General features: G+C 59.6%; 2 protein-coding genes across 52 annotated transcripts in view; one reads left to right on the plus strand and one right to left on the minus strand.

Moving 5' to 3' along the window:
• The window catches only part of CDK10 (cyclin dependent kinase 10), a 36,498-nt gene extending 26,353 nt beyond the window's left edge, over positions 1–10,145 (plus strand). Inside the window, exons 1-14 of one of the 50 annotated variants that reach the window (XM_074028127.1) lie at positions 45–152; positions 3,595–3,667; positions 4,896–4,967; positions 5,285–5,441; positions 5,529–5,631; positions 5,889–5,970; positions 6,301–6,368; positions 7,189–7,241; positions 7,321–7,390; positions 8,072–8,131; positions 8,499–8,622; positions 8,698–8,837; positions 9,062–9,114; positions 9,238–10,145. In XM_074028127.1, the coding sequence (XP_073884228.1) occupies positions 5,902–5,970; positions 6,301–6,368; positions 7,189–7,241; positions 7,321–7,390; positions 8,072–8,131; positions 8,499–8,622; positions 8,698–8,837; positions 9,062–9,114; positions 9,238–9,242 (642 nt within the window). In that variant the 5' untranslated portion in view covers positions 45–152; positions 3,595–3,667; positions 4,896–4,967; ... (1 more) ...; positions 5,529–5,631; positions 5,889–5,901 and the 3' untranslated portion in view covers positions 9,243–10,145. Of the gene's footprint in view, positions 1–44; positions 153–3,594; positions 3,668–4,895; positions 4,968–5,254; positions 5,442–5,528; positions 5,632–5,888; positions 5,971–6,300; positions 6,369–7,188; positions 7,242–7,320; positions 7,391–8,071; positions 8,132–8,498; positions 8,623–8,697; positions 9,115–9,237 lie in introns of those variants that run through there. The other 49 variants (XM_074028118.1, XM_074028120.1, XM_074028122.1 and 46 more) reach the window with 49 other exon arrangements.
• A 2-nt stretch (positions 10,146–10,147) lies between these two features.
• On the minus strand, positions 10,148–15,412 carry SPATA2L (spermatogenesis associated 2 like). Of its 2 annotated transcripts, none has more exons than XM_005592825.4 (3): positions 15,342–15,412; positions 14,654–14,957; positions 10,148–12,036 (listed from the first exon to the last, which is right to left on the minus strand). In XM_005592825.4, exons 2-3 carry the CDS (start codon positions 14,954–14,956, stop codon positions 11,065–11,067), a joined length of 1,275 nt encoding a protein of 424 aa, XP_005592882.1. In that variant the 5' UTR covers position 14,957; positions 15,342–15,412; the 3' UTR covers positions 10,148–11,064. The 2 variants fall into 2 exon arrangements, with proteins under 2 accessions (XP_005592882.1, XP_005592883.1); XM_005592826.4 differs by having other exon boundaries at positions 15,205–15,412.
• Positions 15,413–19,581: the final 4,169 nt, after the last annotated feature.

Genomic DNA, 19,581 nt, shown 5'->3' on the forward strand with positions numbered 1-19,581 from the left:
CGCACGCGCCGCGGGGCCGTCCGCGTCTGCGCCTGCGCGCACAGGAGGCGTGGCCAGCGCTGGGCATGGCGGAGCCAGACCTAGAGTCGGAGCAGATCCGTCTGAAGTGTATTCGTAAAGAGGGCTTCTTCACGGTGCCTCCGGAACACAGGGTGCGCGGGGGGCCACCCGGGCAGCTCTGCGCGCTTCGCTAGCGGCACTGCTTGGCCGGAACTGGGGAGTCTCGTGTCGCGCTGCCGCGCCGAAGCTTCCGGCACGGGCCGGAGCGACAGTCCCAGAGTTCCCCGCGGCGGGGGCGGAGGGCGGGGCGGGCTCGGGCCTCGGACGGGCGGTCCCCGGAGATCTCGGGGGGCCGGGGCGGGCTCGGGACTCGGACGGGCGGTCCCCGGAGATCTCGGGGGGCCGGGGCGGGCTCGGGGATGCCTCGCGCCCGCAGAGAGACGGGCCCGCGCCGTGGGAAGAGCAGGCTCCGGGTTCCAGCTCAGCTCCCGGGCCGGGCTTTGCAGGCTGAGCCGCGAGCCGCTTGCTTCTGTGAAAAATGTACTCGCGCGACGAGTTGGGGCTTGAAGGCTCCCGCTGGGGTTGGGCTGCATCGAGCGGGCTCCGGCGCTGCCTGGCGGCTTCACGCGAGCCCTGGCGCGCGGCCCTTGCAGAGGTGCCGGTGCCTCCGTCTGCAGAGACCAGGAGGGAGCCTCGGGGCGTTGGGCGATGTCGCCCAGGTGCACGGCTGGTGGGGGCGGACAGGCTTGAACTTTGGCCGCTGGTTTGTGTTTTAACTGCTGGCTGGTGCTCTGAGAGGACAAGCCACGTGTTCAGTAAGAATCATTAACAGATCGTGGCTGGATGACAACAGGAGCCACACTTGGCTCATTCAGACGCGCAGCAGGCGCTCACCGCGTTGAGTCCCGTGCTGGACTCGGGTGAAGTAGTGATTTGGCCTTATCCTTTTTTTTTTTTTTGAGACAGAGTCTCGCGCTCTCGCCCAGGCTAGAATGTAGTGGCATGATCAGGGCTCGGTGCATCGTCAGCCTCCTGGGCTCAAGTGATTTTCCCGCCTTGGCCTCCCAAAGTGCTGGAATTACAGGCGTGAGCCACCGCATCCGGCCTGGCATGGCCTTTCTTTGAGTTCAGGAAATGTGACAAGGATTTGGACACCCATTGGCCGGGCGCGGTGGCTCAAGCCTGTAATCCCAGCACTTTGGGAGGCCGAGGCGGGCGGATCACAAGGTCAGGAGATCGAGACCACAGTGAAACCCCGTCTCTACTAAAAATACAAAAAATTAGCCGGGCGCGGTGGCGGGCGCCTGTAGTCCCAGCTACTCAGGAGGCTGAGGCAGGAGAATGGCGTGAACCCAGGAGGCGGAGCTTGCAGTGAGCCGAGATCGCGCCACTGCACTCCAGCCTGGGCAACAGCGTGAGACTCAGTCTCAAAAAAAAAAAAAAAAAAAAAAAAAAAAGGATTTGGACACCCAGAAATAAGAAGGGTGTGGAGAAGAGCACAAGCAGAGGATGTGAGAAGAGGGATTAAGGCAGGAAAGGGAGGTTGAGGCTAGGCCATCAGTGAGTGCCAGGCCAGATGCTTCTGACTCGGTCTCCAGGTGTCAGGAAAGAATCAGAATGAGAACAAAGGCCAGCCAGTGGCTCACACCTGTAATCTCAGCAGTCTGGGAGGCTGAAGTGGGAGGATTGCTTGAGCCCAGGTTTGAGACTGAGGGTTAAGAGAAGGGAAGCCGGGAAATGGGGCCGTGAGGTTTCAGACTTTGGTACATGTGCTTTTTTCTTTTTTTTTTGGAGACGGAGTCGCTCTGTCACCCAGGCTTGAGTGCAGTGACGCAGTCTTAGCTCACTGCAAGCTGCACCTCCCGGGTTCACGCCATTCTCCTGCCTCAGCCTCCCGGGTAGCTGGAACTACAGGTGCCTGTCACCACGCCCGGCTAATTTTTTCATATTTTTAATAGAGTTAATGGGGTTTCACCATGTTCGCCAGGATGGTCTCCATCTCTGGACCTCGTGATCTGCCCGCCTCGGCCTCCCAAAGTGCTGGGATTACAGGCATGAGCCACGTCCCCCCTTCCTACATGTGCTTGTTAGATCCATGGAGAACGGCACAGACTCTACTAGGACAGAGACCCCAAAATATAGGGCCTTAAGATGATGCCTTTCTTCACTCTCCCCTAACATTCTGGAGAGAAGCAGTTTTTTTGCACAGGTGGGCCAGGCATTCTGGTTCTGTTTGTCTTCCCGTCACTGAGGCGAGGAGAGGTGAAAGCTTCCTTTCACCTGGAAGTCACACAGTCCCTTCAGCTCACATCCCAAGGCCAGATGCCACTGGGTAGCGTTTCATATCTTACAGGAGGTAGTGACATAGGGATGCTGGGACAGCAGCCTCTGCCGCGGATGTAGTTTTGTACATGGGATTGAAAGGGAGTATCTGAGTGGCCGCCTCTGATATTTCTTGCAAAGCATTGGCCCAGTATCGTCACCACCTTTTCTCATCAGAAAAACCCAAGAGGCGAGGCACGGTGGCTCACGCTTGTAATCCTAGCACTCTGGGAGGCTGAGGTGGGTGAATCAGTGTCAGGCCTCTGAGCCCAAGTCAAGCCATTGCATCCCGTGACTTGCACCTATACGCCCAGATGGCCTGAAGTAACTGAAAAATCACAAAAGAAGTGAAAATGGCTGGTCCTTGCCCTAAGTGATGACATTACCTTGTGAAATTCCCTTTCCTGGCTCATCCTGGCTGAAAAACTACCCCACTGAGCGCCTTGTGACCCCCACTCCTGCCCACCAGAGAACAACCCCCTTTCTACTGTAATTTTCCTTTACCTACCCAAATCCTATAAAACGGCCCCACCCTTATCTCCCTTCGCTGACTCTCTTTTCGGACTCAGCCCGCCCGCACCCAGGTGATTAAAAAGCTTTATTGCTCGCACAAAGCCTGTTTGGTGGTCTCTTCACACGGACCCCGTCTCTACTAAAAATAGAAAATTGGCCGGTTGTGGCACGTGCCTGTAGTCCCAGCTACTCAGGAGGCTGATGCTGGAGAATCACTTGAACCCAGGAGGTGGAGCTTACAGTGAACCAAGATCTTGCCACTGCACTCCAGCCTGGGCAACAGAGTGAGACTCAGTCTCAAAAAAAGAAAAAAGTCCGGGCGTGGTGGCTCACGCCTGTAATCCCAGCACTTTGGGAGGCTGAGGCGGGTGGATCATGAGGTCAGGGGAGATTGAGACCATCCTGGCTAACACAGTGAAACCCCGTCTCTAGTAAAAATACAAAAAAAAAAAAAAATTAGCTGGGCAGGGTGGTGGGTGTCTGTAGTCCTAGCTCCTCGGGAGGCTGAGGCAGGAGAATGGCGGGAACCCGGGAGGAGGAGCTTGCGGTGAACCAAGATCACGCCACTGCACTCCAGCCTGGGTGACAGAGTGAGACTCCGTCTCAAAAAAAAAAAAAAAAACAGCCTGAACATGTGGTTGCCTTTCTGCTTGGTGAGCAAGACGTGAGTGGGCTCCCTGGTACAAATTCCATTTGAAATTTCCTCAGTTGTTCCATCAGCTGCCAGATTTCCACACTGGCAACACCGTTCTTTTTCAGCTGGGACGATGCCGCAGTGTGAAGGAGTTTGAGAAGCTGAACCGCATTGGAGAGGGTACCTACGGCATTGTGTGTGAGTGGCCAAGGCCAGAGCGTGTAGCCGCAGCTCGTGGCTGTGACAGTGTGGGATGAGACTGTTGAAGCGGCAGCTGCGTTGGGCTGGATGGGACTCAGACCCTGTACTCTAAACCAGGGCAGAAACTTGTTCGCAACTTTAATTCCTGGTGTAGTCATCACAAATGTTACACCATTTCTGGATAAACGGAAGCATCCAGTTGCTAATGCCCATAAACCAAATGTGTCACGCAGAGTAGAGAGAACTGTCAGAGAAATCAAATACAGAACTTTCCAGAAGCGGCAGGAGCTGGACACGATGCTCATGTCTATAACCTCAGCAACTCTGGAGGGGTCACCTGAGCCCAGGTGGTTTTTCTTTTTGTTTGTTTTTGAGATGGGTTTTGCTCTGTTGCCCAGGCTGGAGTGCAGTGGCATCACCACAGCTCACTGCAGCCTCGACCTCCCAGGCTCAAGTGATCCTCCCACCTCAGCCTCCCGAGTATCTGGGACCACAAGAGTACAGAATCACACCCGGCTGATTTTTTGATTTTTGGTAGAGATGGGATCTCCCTATGTTGCCCGGGCTGGTCTTGAACTTCTGGGCTCAAATGATCCTCCTGCCTCAGCCTCCCAAAGCACTGGGATTACAGGTGCGAGCCACTGCACCCGGCGAAGCCTAGGAGTTTGAGGCTGCAGTGAGCTGTGATCGCGCCACCGCACTCCAGCCTTGGCAACAGAGGGAGACCCTGTCTCAAAAAAACCAAAACCACCACACACAACTGAAGCTCATAACAGCTGTGAAATTGGCGTAGATCATTCTGGAAGCTGCACACATTGGCACGGTGTTGTGTAGAGCCATCTTCACACAAAATAAGGTTCACTTTTTTCTACATAGAGTACCTTGCTTGCTTTTAGGACATTACAAGAGCTCAAAGCTGTGATCTGCGTGCCGAGGAGGCGCGCAGGGAGAGCCTGGAGCCACAGAACTGAGTGGCTGGAGGCCAGGGTCCAGCACAGAGCAAAGCTGGGCACCCCCTGCGCAGTTCAAATGAGGAAACCCCCCCAGAGAGCAGGTGTCTCGGGCTGCAGGTGTTGCACAGAGTGAGGATTGAGTGTCACGGGCAGGAGGTTGTCAGAGGAGAGAACGGGGACCCCTGTGGCTCATGGAGAGGTTCCTGTGCAGCACTAGGGGGCCCACGAGGGGCATCGAGATGGACGTCGTCACCAACGCGTTTCCATTGCAGATCGGGCCCGGGACACCCAGACAGATGAGATTGTCGCGCTGAAGAAGGTACGGATGGACAAAGAGAAGGATGGTGAGCAGGAAGATGGGGTGCTGGGACCCCACACTGGGAGGAGGCAGAAAGGTGTGACAAGGAGGAGGATGGTGAGCAGGAGGATGGGGTGCTGGGACCCCATGCTGGGAGGAGGCAGAAAGGTGTGAGTTACCTGAAGTTTCCTCAGAGCGACTGCACGGTGGCTGTAGGGGGCCATCCTCTGGACGGGTTCTGGCGTGGCCCAGCGCGTCACCCCCAGGTCCACACGCGGCCTCAGCTGTCTGCCGGGAGGGCTCTGCGGTCTCCATCCCCTCCTCCTCCTGCAGGCTCAGCTCTGCTGTCCCCTCCACCCCCAGCACCTGCCTGTGTAGGCAGGGCCCTGCCACGCCCCAGACGGATGTCCATGGTGGCTAGAGGTGCTGATGCGTATTTGGTCAAGAAAGAGTTAAAAGTGCTTATTGGGGTCTCCCTGATCTTCCCTGAGGTGGGGACAGCTGCAGCGACTGGCATCAGGTGTTCATGAAGCCCCGGGAGTGGCTGGGGTCGGGGCGTCCCCGTCATCACTGGGGTGGGGCTCGCTGAGGCCGCCTCCCTCCCCAGGCATCCCCATCAGCAGCCTGCGGGAGATCACACTGCTGCTCCGCCTGCGTCACCCCAACATCGTGGAGCTGAAGGAGGTGGTTGTGGGGAACCACCTGGAGAGGTACGCGGTCTCCTGCTCTGTGCATCGGGCCCCAGGGAGCATGGATCTTGGGCTAGAGGTGTCACACAGAGTGAGGACTGAGTGTCACTGGGCACGAGATTGTCAGAGAAGAGATGGCCCCACCTCACTGCCTGGCCCAGCCCGTTGTCAGAGGCGGACACAGGTTGTCCTGCCCATGTCCCCTCCTGCAGCAGGGGAGGGTCCACTTTGACCCCTTAGAAGGCCGGAGGGTGGTATGCATCTTCTGTTTCTTCTAGCATCTTCCTGGTGATGGGTTACTGTGAGCAGGACCTGGCCAGCCTCCTGGAGAATATGCCAACACCCTTCTCGGAGGCCCAAGTGCGTGGCAGAGGGCCTGGGGTGGGGGAATGGGCTTCATGGGCCCTTGTGGTGCACATTTATAACAAAACAGGGCCACCTGGGGATTTGCAGAGCTGCTGCTGCCTCTGCCTCCGCCTCCCAGTGTGTCAGTGAGCTTCAGTGAGGTAGAATTCCTGTGGTGGGGGCATCTGGTGGGAGCATGCGGCCCTGGGGCCGAGAGCCTTGCGAGGGCACTGGTTTCCTGGGCTGTTGTGACTGCCAGTCCTGCTGGCCACTGTGGGTGTGGCCGGGCTGGGCCGGGCTTCCCTGCAGGCTCAGCCTGACTGGCACCTCTGACCCTCTACACAGGTCAAGTGCATCGTGCTGCAGGTGCTCCGGGGCCTCCAGTATCTGCACAGGAACTTCATCATCCACAGGTGGGTGACGGCTTGCCAGAGTCGGAAGCACAGATTCCGCTGAGGCCTGACTCTGCTGCCTCCTATGGAAAGTTACTAAAAGCTCAAGGGTTCCCAGCTGCAGCAGCTGCCCACTGCCCACTCCATTTGTGTTTTATTCTGAAACAGAAACGGGGTCTCTCTGTGTTGGCCAGGCTGGTCTCAAACACCTGGGCTCAAGTGATCCACCCGCCTCGGCCTCCCAAAGTGCTGGGGTTACAGGTGGGAGCCACCGCGCCTGGTCATGCACTCCCATTTTTAAAAGGCTCAAACATTAAGAGCATGTATGGGTTCATGAAAATAAAAATAATAAAGATACTAGGCCGGGCGCGGTGGCTCATGCCTGTAATCCCAGCACTTTGAGAGGCTGAGGCGGGCGGATCACGAGGTCAGGAGATCGAGACCATCCTGGCTAACACGGTGAAACCCCGTCTCTACTAAAAATAAAAAAAAAAATTAGCTGGGCTTGGTGGCGGGTGCCTGTAGTCTCAGCCGCTCAGGAGGCTGAGGCAGGAGAATGGCGTAAACCCGGGAGGTGGAGCTTGCAGTGAGCCGAGATCGCGCCATTGCACTCCAGCCTGGGCAACAGTACGAGACTCTGTCTCAAAAAAAAAGAAAGATACTAAAAAGCCCAAACATGAGAAAATGTGCAGGAAGTCTATGGACATCGGTGCTGTGGGAGTGGTCTTATCCCCCGGTGGCCCTCGCCCTCTGGTGTGGGCATCAGTGCCGTGGGGGAGGTCTCATCCCCCCGGTGACCCTCGCCCTCTGGGAACCACCTGCCACTGTTTTTCTATCACAGGGACCTGAAGGTTTCCAACTTGCTCATGACTGACAAGGGCTGTGTGAAGACAGGTGGGTGCAACTTGTGCCAGGCCCTGTCCCTAGATTGTCAGCTCTCACTTGGTGACACACACTCCCCTTTCTGCTACAGCGGATTTCGGCTTGGCCCGGGCCTATGGCGTCCCAGTAAAGCCAATGACCCCCAAGGTGGTCACTCTCTGGTAAGTCCTTCTGAAGCGTGGTGGCCCCTGGGGACCAGGCCTGCCTGGTGGAGGGCTCCTTGCGACGTCAGTCTGAAGCCGCAAATGGCCTTGGGAATGTTAAGCTATAGGGTTTGTGCAAACTCATAAACGCTGGGTCTAGGACAGCCTCCAGGACACAGCAGGGCTGTCCCACAAAATGGTGAGAGCCGGGCTCAGTGGCGTCAAGGGACCTGCCTAGCTGAGACACACCTCGCACTGTGGCCGGGAAACCGTCTCTGGAGGGAAGGCCGCTTCCGACTGAAGGATGGGCAGCTTGCATGGTTTCCCTGGTTCTTCCTCTTGGATACTTTCAGCCAGACAGGGCCATGCTTAGCAAGGGCTGAACATCAGAGTTGGTCAGACACAGGTCAGGACGCCACATGTCGTGTCGTCCCCATCTGAGAACAGGTTGGTGGTGGCTGGTGTGGCTGTGTGCTGAGGGTCTGTGGTCCCTGCGACTCTCAGGACGCCGCTGCACGTGCCGCCACCGGCAGCCATTGCTGTGTGCGCCACCTAGATCTGCAGGGCTTGGGGCAGAGGGTGCTCCCAGTTGGGACAGGTTTCCAGGTCACCACAGGCTCTCAGGGAGGCTGTGTCCTGTGGAGGCCTGGGCTGGGGGAGAGGAGCCGGCCGTACTGAGGTGGGTGCTGCTTTGTGCAGGTACCGAGCCCCCGAACTGCTGTTGGGAACCACCACGCAGACCACCAGCATCGACATGTGGTGAGGAGCGGTTACTGCTCCCGGGTCCTCTGGAAGGGCTGGGACGGGAGCTGGGGCACCTGGTTCCTGAGCTCAGCCTCAGGGAGGGGCAGGACTGCAGTGGGGTCTTTGCCAGCCTCCCACTCCCAGGGAGGTGGGCCTGAGCCTGGGAACCCAGGAGGAGGTGTGAGAACTTAGCTTGCTGTGGAGCACAGAGGTCTGCAGGAGGCACGCCTGCCTCTGCCCTTGTCACCCCGGGAGGCCTGCAGGGCCCGCGTGGGGAGCCAGTGGTCCCTGCCTATCCTTCACAGTGTCCCTGACCCAGCGTGCCTCGCGCTGGCGGGGTCAGCAGAGGTCTGGCCGTAGTGAGGTCCGCTGTTCTCCGCAGGGCCGTGGGTTGCATCCTGGCCGAGCTGCTGGCGCACAAGCCCCTTCTCCCTGGCACGTCTGAGATCCACCAGATCGACTTGATCGTGCAGCTGCTGGGGACGCCCAGTGAGAACATCTGGCCGGTGGGTGTCCTGGGCAGACCCGCAGCCCCCTGCCCGTGCCCACGCCCTCTGCGCCTCAGCTCCTGCCTCCCATAGGGCTTTTCCAAGCTGCCGCTGGTCGGCCAGTACAGTCTCCGGAAGCAGCCCTACAACAACCTGAAGCACAAGTTCCCGTGGCTCTCGGAGGCCGGTCTGCGCCTGCTGCACTTCCTGTTCATGTACGACCCGAAGAAAAGGTGCTGTCTCTGCCCGGGGGGCAGGGCCCCCACCACCCGCACTGTCGAGACCGTTTCCCAGAGCCCAGCCTCACTGCGGCGGAGAGGCCGCTCCCCAGGCACAGCCGCTCAGCGGTTTCTGGCCACCAGGCTTCCTTTGAGAACTTCAATCACAGCTGCTCAGCTGGGTGGGAGACGAGGAAGCCGGACTCACGAGTCGCACTAATGCAGGCTGCCTCCTCCAGGGCGACGGCCGGGGACTGCCTGGAGAGCTCCTACTTCAAGGAGAAGCCCCTACGTGAGTGTCCAGGGTTCCTCAGACTCGCTCTGCGGGGAGCAAAAACGGCTGGGAGCCCGTTTCGCCAGGGGTGGGTGGTGGAGAATTGGCCTGGTGCCCTCACTGACGGCACCCCCTTTCTAGGGTAAGAGGACAGGGGCATGTGGAGGCACAGACAGCCGAGGGCCAGGTCCAGAGGCAGAGCTGGACTCAGACCTGGGCCTGCTTCCCCTATCTGGGGCCCTGCCCCGCCCAGCACTGAGCCACCCTTCTCCCTGCAGCCTGTGAGCCGGAGCTCATGCCCACCTTCCCCCACCACCGCAACAAGCGGGCCGCCCCGGCCACCTCTGAAGGCCAGAGCAAGCGCTGTAAACCCTGACGGTGGGCCTGGCATACGCCTGTATTCCCACACCATGTCTTTCGGGCGGCGGTGTCCGTGAAGGGTGCTAGGAGCTGACGAGGTGCCTGGGACCCAGCTCATCCCCTTGACTGACTTCCTCCCACTGTCTGCCCTGAACCCACTACTGCTCCCAAAAACAGGCAGGGCATGAATGCAGGGTGACACGGGGGCACCCGTGGAAGGGCGGGTCTGGCGGCCCCATCCGTGGCCGCAGGGGTCCTGCTGTGTTGGAAACATGGGACCACTGAGGGGTCTCGTGCGGCTCTCCTCCTCGCTGTACTGGAAGCACGGGACCACTGCTTCCTGGGAGGAGTGGCGGCTGCAGTCCCCCCACTATCTTCGAGTTGTGGTGGACGCTGGCCTGGGATCAGCGGGCCCAGAAGACCTTTGTATCCCCCCTCAGTTGCCTGGGGTGCCCTGTGCATGGGTCGGCTGTGGTGACCCCAGGTGGGCCTGGCAGGACTCCAGATGAGGACAAGAGGGACAAGGTGTGGGGTGGGAGCCACAATTGAGGATGCCCCAAGACCACCGAGAGCCCTGGGCTGGGGGCTGAGCTATATCCCTGCTCTCCACGGGGGCCCCAACAGGGGGTCATGGCTCAGATGCTGAGCAAAACTGTAGGCTCTTGTTGGATAAAAGCTTTCTTAACAGACATGGTTTCACCAGCGTTTAATGTGCTCTGATGCTGACCATCCCTCTGTGTGCTGGGGAGGAAGAGGGTGGGGAGGAGGGTAGGGAGAGCAGGCTCAGCTTCCAGTGGATGCACCCTGCCCCCTCCCTCGCCAGACCCGAGGTTAGGGCGGAGCCATCTTCTCTCCGGCCTGTGGGCTGCACCCAAGGGGAGGGGAGGGGCATTGTTACCACTGGACTGACCAAGACCCAGCCGCCTGGGTGTCCTGCCTACAGCCCCTCCGCCCAGCAGCAGGGACGCTCAGGCCTTCCCAGCCGTCTACTGCGGCCTGTTCCTGCGGCTCTCGGGCACCTCCACATCTGGTTTGAGGTCAGGTCCTTTCCTGTCTGTGGGCCCAGCTGCTGAGCCACCCAAGGGGAGGGCTGGGGTCCCCGAAGCCAGGTCAGCCATGCACCCAGCAGAGCCCCCCAGATCGGCCCCAGCAGAGCTTGGCGGGGGGACCTCAGTGTCACCAACAGGCCCTTGAGGACACCCGTGTGGAGAATCCCTGGGACACGTGGAGGACCAAGTCCTGAGCCCCGTACTGCAGGGAGCGGGCCCGGAGCCGCAGGCCTTGGGGCACAGGGTCCTTCTCAGAGACAGGTTCAGGCACTGGCTGGAACAGGCTGGACCCCTCTGCCCAGCACATGTGGGCATCTGGGTTCCGAGGGCGGGGAAATGTGGAAAGGCTCCTGCGGGCCAGCTTAGGCCTGCTGCCCTTGGAGCTTTCCATGGACAGAGTCCCACCTCCAGCAGGGGTTGGCCTGGACTCTTCAACCCCCTGCTGTGCCCAGAACTCCCCCAGGGACAAGGCGACCAGAGGCCCAGACCCCTCGCCAGCAAAGAGAAAAGCACCACGGGAGCTGTCTCCCAAGAGCCCTTGACCTGGGGCCCCGCTGGCCTAGGGCCGGGCCCCGGGACTACTGTAGAGCAGAGTGTCCATCTGTGCACGCTGCAGCCACAAGCGCCGCTGGGCGTCGCCAAGCAGCACACGCAGCGAGTGGCCCGGGCGGCAGGCGGGCAGGGCTGCACAGTGGGCAGCGTGCAGCTGGCGACAGGTGTCACAGCAGAGGGTGGGCAGGGCGCCAGGGGACAGGCAGCTGTGTGCCTGGTAGCCTGGGGGCTCAGAGACAGACCTATAGGCTGAGGCCGGTACCCCCTCTGCCCGAATACGCCTCGGGCTGGCCCCTGCAGAGCTTTCAGGGGTGGCCAGGTCCCCAGGCCTACTCAGCTCACGTCGCAGAGAAACAAAGGAGAAGGCGGAGGGTTCTGGTTCTAGCCCCTCCTCCAAGGCCCCATAGGGTGGGCTGCTGGCCTGTGGCAGCTCCTCAGCTGGGGGCTCCCAGGCCCGGCCCCCAGTGCCCCACAGTTTGGCACTCTGCTCCCACAGTGGCGGCCTGTAGGCCACCTCTGCCGAGGGCGAGTCAGGGCCTGGTGACGGCTCCCCGTACAGGCTGGCGTCCTCCGACCCCTCGTCCTCCTGCAGGTCCCGATATAAGTCCAGTGGGGCCCTGTAAGCAGCAGGGGAGCCTCGGGGGGGCAGGGGTGGAGGCTCCTCATCCTGGGCCAGCCGCTGCTGCAGCCAGGCCACACAGGAAGCCACGTCCCCGCTGGCACGCCGTGCCTGCAGCAGCTCCTCAGCTGGTAGTACACTGGTGCCCAGCTGGGCCAGCACCTCGCCCAGGATCTCACACTCCAGCCGGAGAGCGAAGCAGCCCAGGGCCACCTGCACCAGCTGGCAGGCGGGGGGCAGGGCGGTCACCATGAGCCGGTGGCTGTCCCTGCGCACGTAGCCCATCTTCTGGAAGCTCTTCAGGAGGAGGTCGTCTGAGAGCACACCCTTCAGCACGTGCACGTAGCCCCCGGAAAATGTCTGCAAGGGAGCGGCCCGGTCAGTGCTGCCCACCCTCCCATAGGCCGGACCCTAGGATACAGTGGGTCCGGGATCTGTCGGCTCAGGCCTTGGCAGCTTCTGATGCTCAGGCCCAACCCCAGAGACTAGGCTTAGTCAGTCTGGGCCAGGCCCAAACACGAGAATTTGTTGTTGTTGTTGTTGTTGTTGTTGTTTTGAGACAGAGTCTCAAAAGTGCAGACCACTGGTGCACTGTCTGGAGTGCAGTGGTGCAATCTCAGCTCACTATAACCTCTGCCTCCCAGGTTCAAGCAATCCTCCTGCCTCGGCCTCCCGAGTAGCTGGGATTACAGGTGCACGCCACCACGCCCCGCTAATTTTTGTATATTTAGTAGAGACGAGGTTTCACCATGTTGACCAGGAAGGTCTTAATCTCTTAACCTCATGATCCCCCCCCTCCCCGCCTTGGCCTCCCAAGTGCTGGAATTACAGGTGTGAGCCACCACGCCCGGCCGAATTTCTTAAAATTTAATGGAAAAAACAACTAATACATTAACCTGGCTCACGAATCAGAACAAACTAAAGAGCTTACTGAGAAATTCCACTGTTCTGGGTTCCCACCACTCCCTTCACCCGTGGAGATGGCCTAATCTAGTTTTGAATGTATTTGCCCATACAGATTTTGTTTGCCCCTCTTATGAGGTAGCCCACCCCCGTTTTTTTTCACCTCTTTTCTTTGTAAGGTTTCTAACCAAAGCTAGACAGGTAGCCTCTTAAACGTGCTGTTCTGAACTTTGTTCTTTTCCATTATATTCTAGAAGATCAGGACGGAAGCTGTAGCATTCATTTCCCCTGCTGTGTAGTATTCCACCACGGGGGTGTAGCATCTGTTTTCAGAGCCCTACAGAGGCTGTCTGTGCACTGGGCTGACAGCCATGGGATAGCAGAAGGGTGAGTGCTTTCTTTTTTTTCTTCTTTGAGACGAAGTCTCGCTCTGTCACCAGGCTAGAGTGCAATGGCACAATCTCGGCTCACTGCAACCTCCACCTCCCAGGTTCAAGTGATTCTCCTGCCTCAGCCTCCTGAGTAGCTGGGGTTACAGGCGCCACCACCACACCCGGCTAATTTTTGTTTTTTTTTTTTTTTTTTTTGAGACGGAGTCTCGCTCTGTTGCCCAGGCTGGAGTGCAGTGGCCGGATCTCAGCTCACTGCGAGCTCTGGCTTCCGGGTTCATGCCATTCTCCTGCCTCAGCCTCCCGTGTAGCTGGGACTACAGGCGCCCGCCACCACGCCTGGCTAATTTCTTTTTATATTTTTAGTAGAGACGGGGTTTCACCGTATTAGCCAGGATGGTCTCGATCTCCTGACCTCGTGATCCGCCTGTCTCAGCCTCCCAAAGTGCTGGGATTACAGGCGTGAGCCACCGCGCCCGGCTAATTTTTGTATTTTTTAATAGAGATGGGGTTTCACCATGTTGGTTAGGCTGGTCTCGAACCCCTGGCCTCATGATCCGCCCACCTCGGCCTCCCAAAGTGCTGGGATTACAGGCGTGAGCCACCGCGCCCGGCCAAGGGTGAGTGCTTTCTAGCCTACAGTTAAGTGAAGAACTAAAGGAACCTCAGGACAATCACTGCGAGCGTCTCCTGACTAAAATTCCCTAACTCAGGCACTCCCAGCATCTAATGGCATGACACGGCCCATGTGTGGAACACCCAGGGCCTGCAGCACTCAGCTCGGGGCTTCGATTCATTCCTCTGGCCCCATGAACTGGACTGTTCTTGTGTCCCTGTCTCAGGGGAGGAAAGGGGCTGAGATTAGCTAACTTGGCCAAGGCCTCGAGGCCAGGAGGCAGCAGGACTAGGTCCAAACCAGGGCTGCCCAGCACTGAAGCCGGTTATTCCCCTGCCCTGCCCCGCTGGGAGGCCTCAAGGGCGGGCCTGTCCGTCTCTCTCATGAATGAGAGTCCTGGCCCCTCCGACCAGCAGGTGTCCCCGGGGAGCCGCGGAGAGACGGCCGCTGCCATGGCAACCGGCGGAGGCGTAGCTCGCCCACGTGCGCAGTAACGTCATCGGCTTCCTACTCTTCCGAATTAGCTCAGAGCTCCCGGCGGCCCTGCCCCCTCCTGCCGCCAGGAGCTCACCTAGAGGGGCCAGGCCAGCCATAGGGCACAGCCTCCAGCCCTGGGCACAGCCTCCGGCCCCAGGCCGAGGAGTTCACTAGGTCTGTGCCAGCCCTGAGACTTCACAGGGATGCACCCATCTGCTGTCCTCCTCTGCAAATGGGATTGGCCCATATCCTAGAGGAACTAGGATGACCACGAGACCTCAAATCCCTTCTGTGCCCCTGTCCTAATATTTCCATGGCAACTGGAGCCGCGAGGCCTCTTAGGGAAGACACTGACGCAAGCTCTCAGGGCAGGACCCCGTAGGCAGCACCCAGCCTGCCCTCGCCCACCCCATGATCTCAGCCCTAGGAGTGGGTGCCCCCACACGCCCACGACCCCTCAGCGCTCGGAGCCTTGAGAAGCCCACCGGGCACTGAGGATACCTCTCCCCCGAAAGGCGTGGTCCCCCACAGTCGACGGCCCCGCGACCCGCAGGCCAGGACGAGGGGCGCGCTCCTCCTGACCTCCGCCTACCTTGATGGTGGTGAACTCCTTCCTCCAGGGCAGCAGGTACAGGTGCACCGCGGCGAGTTCCAGCAGCTCGAAGGCGCGGGCCAGGCCGCGTAGCGCGGGCGCCAGGTCGGCGCGGCCCCACAGCCCGTCGGTGAGCAGCGCCAGCGCGTCGTCCTGCAGCGCCCCGTGCAGGTCGAAGTCCTCCACCAGGATCTGCCAGAGCACCGCGCGCAGCGAGGGGTCCCCGCACACGCCCGCGCGGCCCCGTCGCAGCTCGCGCTCCAGGCACAGGCGGTAGTCCTCGGACAGCGAGCTGCTGCCCATCCTGCGGGGGGCGGGGGTCAGGGACCTACGGCCGCGCCCCGCCAGCCGCTCTCTCCCCGGGCCCCCACCCAGCGTCCCCAGGACCCCTCGAGCCTGGAGACCCCCCCCCACCGGCTGGGCGCCCCCGGTACCTTCGGCACCCCCTACCCTGGAGACCTCGGCCCCATCAGCTGTCCGCCCACCCAGCGATCCAGGTCCCTCCAGCCGGGCGCCCCCGCACCTCCAGCCCCTCCATCCAGCCTGGGTACCTCGGCCTTCCAGGGGCGCCCCCGGTTATCGACCGCACCCTTCTCTAGACACGCGCTTCCGCCCGTTGAGCCCTCTCCCGACCAGAGCCCCTTCGCCCGGCAGACAGAGCTGCGGACCCCGCGGGCGACGGCGCTACCTGTCTGTCCCCAGCGCTCTCCAGCCGCCGCCGCTCAGTTCGGGCCTCCCCGCGCGCCGCGCGCTTCCGCCGGGAGCCGGCTCCGCCCGGGGTCCGCGGCCGTGACGCTAGGGGCGGGGCTTGGCACAGGCCCCGCCTCTGGCTAATTTAGGAGGGCGGGGCCTGTGCGCCTGGGCGGGGCCTGGTGGAAGCAAGGGAGGAGGCGGCGTCCCGCCCGGCCGAGCACCTGCGCGAGGCACCCCGAGAGCCTCCTGTCACCGCGTCGCCCGTCCCCTTACGGGACCGATATCGTTCACGACGCCCCTGGGTCGAGGGCTGCGGGCTCATGGCAGGCGCTCAGTGAACGTTGTGCCTGGGCCGCTCCTCCCCACGAGACGGGGACCCAGCCCCGGGCGCCTCGGCCGCGAGGAAGCAGGTGCGCGGGCTCGTCCCCTGTGGGGCGGGGCCGCAGGCATTACCTGACGGGGATTGGCTGGATCCTGGGAAGAGCCGTCCTGTGGGGCGGGGCCACCTGCACTACCTGGCGGGGATTGGCCGGACCCGGGGGCGGGCCTCCCCTGTCGGGCGGGGCCATCCCCTTGCGGGAGGGGCCCGCGGCGCGGAAGGTGGGCGCAAGGACAAGCCTTTCAGCCTCGTCTGAAACAGCAGCCTCAGGTGGGTGCGGGGACCTCAGATTCTATTTCTGCTGGCTCCGCTTCCCGGCCTCCTCCTGCACTTGCCATCTGCCGCCCTTGAGAGCATCGTCTGGGCGGGTCTCTGAGGCAGGGCGAAGCCGCCCCCTCTCTAAGCTAAAAGCTGACCTGGGCCCCGGATCCATCCAGGCTAAATCTGGGCCACGGCTTCCCGGGGACGTTTTCTTCGCTCGAGTTCCTCTGTTCTGTGCTAAAGGCACTTTCTCGCATTGCCCAGAAGTAGAGGAGGATGAGGGAGACCCTTGGAGGTCCCAGCCGAGACACCCCCACCCCACACCCCCGCTTTGGACAGGCTCTGCTCCTTCACGTCTGTGTCCCTCACCTCTCCAGGCCACCAAAACCAAGGCCCAAGTTTGTTGAAACTTTCTCTGGGCCTGGGCGGCGAGGTCCCCGATTTTTCTTAGAATTTTTATTTGGCAGTTAGTTCCCTGCTGGCATCTTAGAAATATTGTGATCGTGGAGCGGTGGCTCATGCCTGTAATCCCAGCACTTTGAGAGGCCGAGGCAGGCAGATCATCTGAGGTCGGGAGTTCGAGACCAGCCTGGCTAACATGGTGAAACCCCGTCTCTATTAAAAATAAAAAAATTAGCCAGGCGTGGTGGCTCATGTCTGTTATCCCAGCTACTTGGGAGGCTGAGGCAGGAGAATTACTTGAACCTGGGAGGCGGAGGTTGTGGTTGTAGTGAGCCAAGATTGCGCCACTACACTCCAGCCTGGGCGACAGGAGACTCTGTCTGCAAAAAAAAAAAAAAAAAAAAAATTGTAATGGAGTCGGTGGATCTCCCTATGTAGGTGGCCACCTCTGGACAGGGAGTTCTTTTACTTACAGTTTACTGAACCCAGCCTTGGTGTCCAGTGCCACCATGAGTCCACACCAGTTCTCGGGGCAGCTAACTTCGTAAGCCTCAACTCCTTTATTTTATTCTTCTTCTGATGCGGAGGAGGGTGGAGGTAACTGCTCTGCCTTCGTCCTCCCTGAATTTGGTGGCACCAGCCCATCCATCAGCAGTGGGCCTAGCTCTCCTCCCATGGGCCTGGGCCGGTTTTTGCACCTGCCTCAACCCATGGAATAGAGCTGGAGTGAATTCCAAGGCTAGATCATAAACATGTCACACCCCGGCCTTGTGTTGAGATACTTAGCCTCTGATAAGGTTTGGCTGTGTCCACACCCAAAATCTCATCTTGAATTGTAATCCCACAAGTCACGGGCAGGACCAGGTGGAGATAATTAAATCATGGGGGCAGCTTCCTCCATGCTGTTCTCGTGATAGTGAAAGGAACGAGATCTGATGGTTTTATGAGGGGTTCTCCCCTTTGCTTGGCACTCGTTGTCTCTCCCGTCGCTCTGTGAGGAGACGTCTCCTGCCATGATTGTGAGTTTCTTGAGGCCTCCCCAGCCATGTGGAACTGTGAGTCAATTAAACCTTTTTTCTTTATAAATTACCCAGCCTCAGGCAGCTGTTTACAGCAGCATGAGGACAGACTAACACATACCCTCAGAACCCAGCCACGAGAGTGAGAAGGCCACAGCCGTGTGCGGAGGTTTTGGGCTGCAAACTTCCACCTGCAAATTCACATTCACCTGGAGCCTATTCCTGGGACTTTTTTGGAGTAGCTTTTCCAGACAGAATCAAGATAAGATGAGGTTGTTCTGGGTTGGCATGGCCTCTCAATCCAATATGACTGGTGTCCTTATGAGAAGAGGGAAACTTAGATATGAACACACTGGAGAGAAGACCGCCTAAAGACAGAGGCAAAGTGGGACGAGGGAGCGTGAGCTAAGGTAACACAAGCTATGTTAGAGCCACCAGAAGCTGGAGGCAAAAGGAATTCTACCCTAAAGCCTCCAGAGGGAGTCAGCCCTGCTGACAGCTTGATTTTGACTTCAGGCCTGTAAAATGGTGAGAGAGAACATTTCTGCTGTTGTAAGGCACCCATTTTGTGGTCGTTTCGGCAGCTGCTGGAGACCCATCCAGTCCTCAGGTTGTTGTTCTGACAGCCCTGAGGTCCCAGCCGACAGTTTGCACCAACTATAGACAGCAGGTACCCTGGTGACCTACTTTAACATCATCACCTCTGTAGACAGCCTGTCTCCAAACACAGTCCCACTGAGGTCCTGGGGGTTCAGATCTCAACACTGGAATTTAGGGAGACATGATTCTGTCGCCCAGGCTGGAGTGCAGGCGCGATCTCGGCTCACTGCAAGCTCCGCCTCCTGGGTTCACACCATTCTCCTGCCTCAGCCTCCCGAGTAGCTGTAGCTGGGACTACAGGCGCCTGCCACCATGACCCGCTAATTTTTTATTTTCAGTAGACACATGGTTTTACCTTGTTAGCCAGGATGGTCTCGATCTCCTGACCTCGTGATCTGCCCACCTTGGCCTCCCAAAGTGCTGGGATTACAGGTGTGAGCTACGATGCCTGGCCAGCTTCTGCTGTTTTTCTCATTGGGGCTCTTAGTTTTTTCTTTATTTGTAGGATTTCTAAAAGGAATTATATTATTCATTCCTGTCTTACGGGGGAGCCGCAAGCTCAGAGAGGGCAAAGTTGCGCAGCAAGCAGCAGCACCTGAACACGTCTGCCGGCTCTCAGTGCCAGGGAGACGGCCGAGCCGGGACGTTCCCGGCCCCCAAAGTGCTCAGGCTGCAGGTGTGGCCCGATGCCAAACCAGCAGGTGCTCCCACGCCAGGATTTGTTCAAGACACAGCTCATCTCCACCATTCCATGAAGCAGGCTTTAAAATCCCCTCTTCTAGACACCCAACACTGAGGCCGGAGCAGGGACCCTACCCAAGCTCCAAGGCACCATGGCCAGCTGGGGTTCACATCAAGGGCTGGGGCAGATGCTCCAGCTCTGCCCCCACCCAGAGACACTTCTTCTGTCTCCCCACGGGGTCCTCGGGGGTAAACCAGCCACTCCTGAGGGTGCAAGCACAGAGCATCTGAGCGACGTCCACAGCTACTGCTTTTAAGACTGTTTCCGAGGACAGCGACACTGCCCCACAGCCAGCTTCTGGTAGCATCGAGGGCTGGGACCTCCACCCCACCAGCCCTGCCACCTGCCTCCTCATGTCATCAAGCTGCTGGCGGTGCCTTTCTTGAGGAACACTACATCCTGATCTGCCCACACCCCCCTGGCAGATGCTGTCCACGGCGGCCTTCTGTGCACCTCAGAGCATTTGTGTCCCCATGCACAGAACGGTGATGATTCCCAAGACCCTCGGGTGACTGCTCTGGGCTTAGGTCCCCAGTGATGACCTAGGACCCCAGCCTCACCTCCCTCCTTCCCACCCACTGATGCCCTGCGGAGCTCTCCTGTCCAAGAGGGTGAAACCCACACCTGCCTGGCCAGGAACAGCCCCAAGAGGATCCTGCTTCTATCCAGAGGGTCTTGGAGGCTGACAGATGCTCAAGAGGTGGGGCCAGGCTTGGTTTGGGGCTGGGCTGTGGCTCCTTCCCCCACATCCTCAGCGGCCTCTGCCGTGGGCAGCAGGGGTGGTTGTGCTGCCTGGCCAGTGGGGTGGGGATTCAGGGAGCCACACGGCAAA

The sequence above is a fragment of the Macaca fascicularis genome, chromosome 20 (assembly GCF_037993035.2).
Source record: "Macaca fascicularis isolate 582-1 chromosome 20, T2T-MFA8v1.1".
Lineage (NCBI taxonomy): Eukaryota > Metazoa > Chordata > Mammalia > Primates > Cercopithecidae > Macaca > Macaca fascicularis.

What these genes read in the sequence shown, in the direction of transcription:
- SPATA2L (XM_005592825.4), bottom strand. Translation starts at nt 14,956, where the DNA reads ATGGGCAGCAGCTCGCTGTCCGAGGACTACCGCCTGTGCCTGGAGCGC. An exon ending in AGGAGTTCACCACCATCAAG is followed by an intron (nt 12,037 to 14,653) that starts GTAGGCGGAGGT and finishes GCTCCCTTGCAG; the next exon opens with ACATTTTCCGGGGGCTACGT.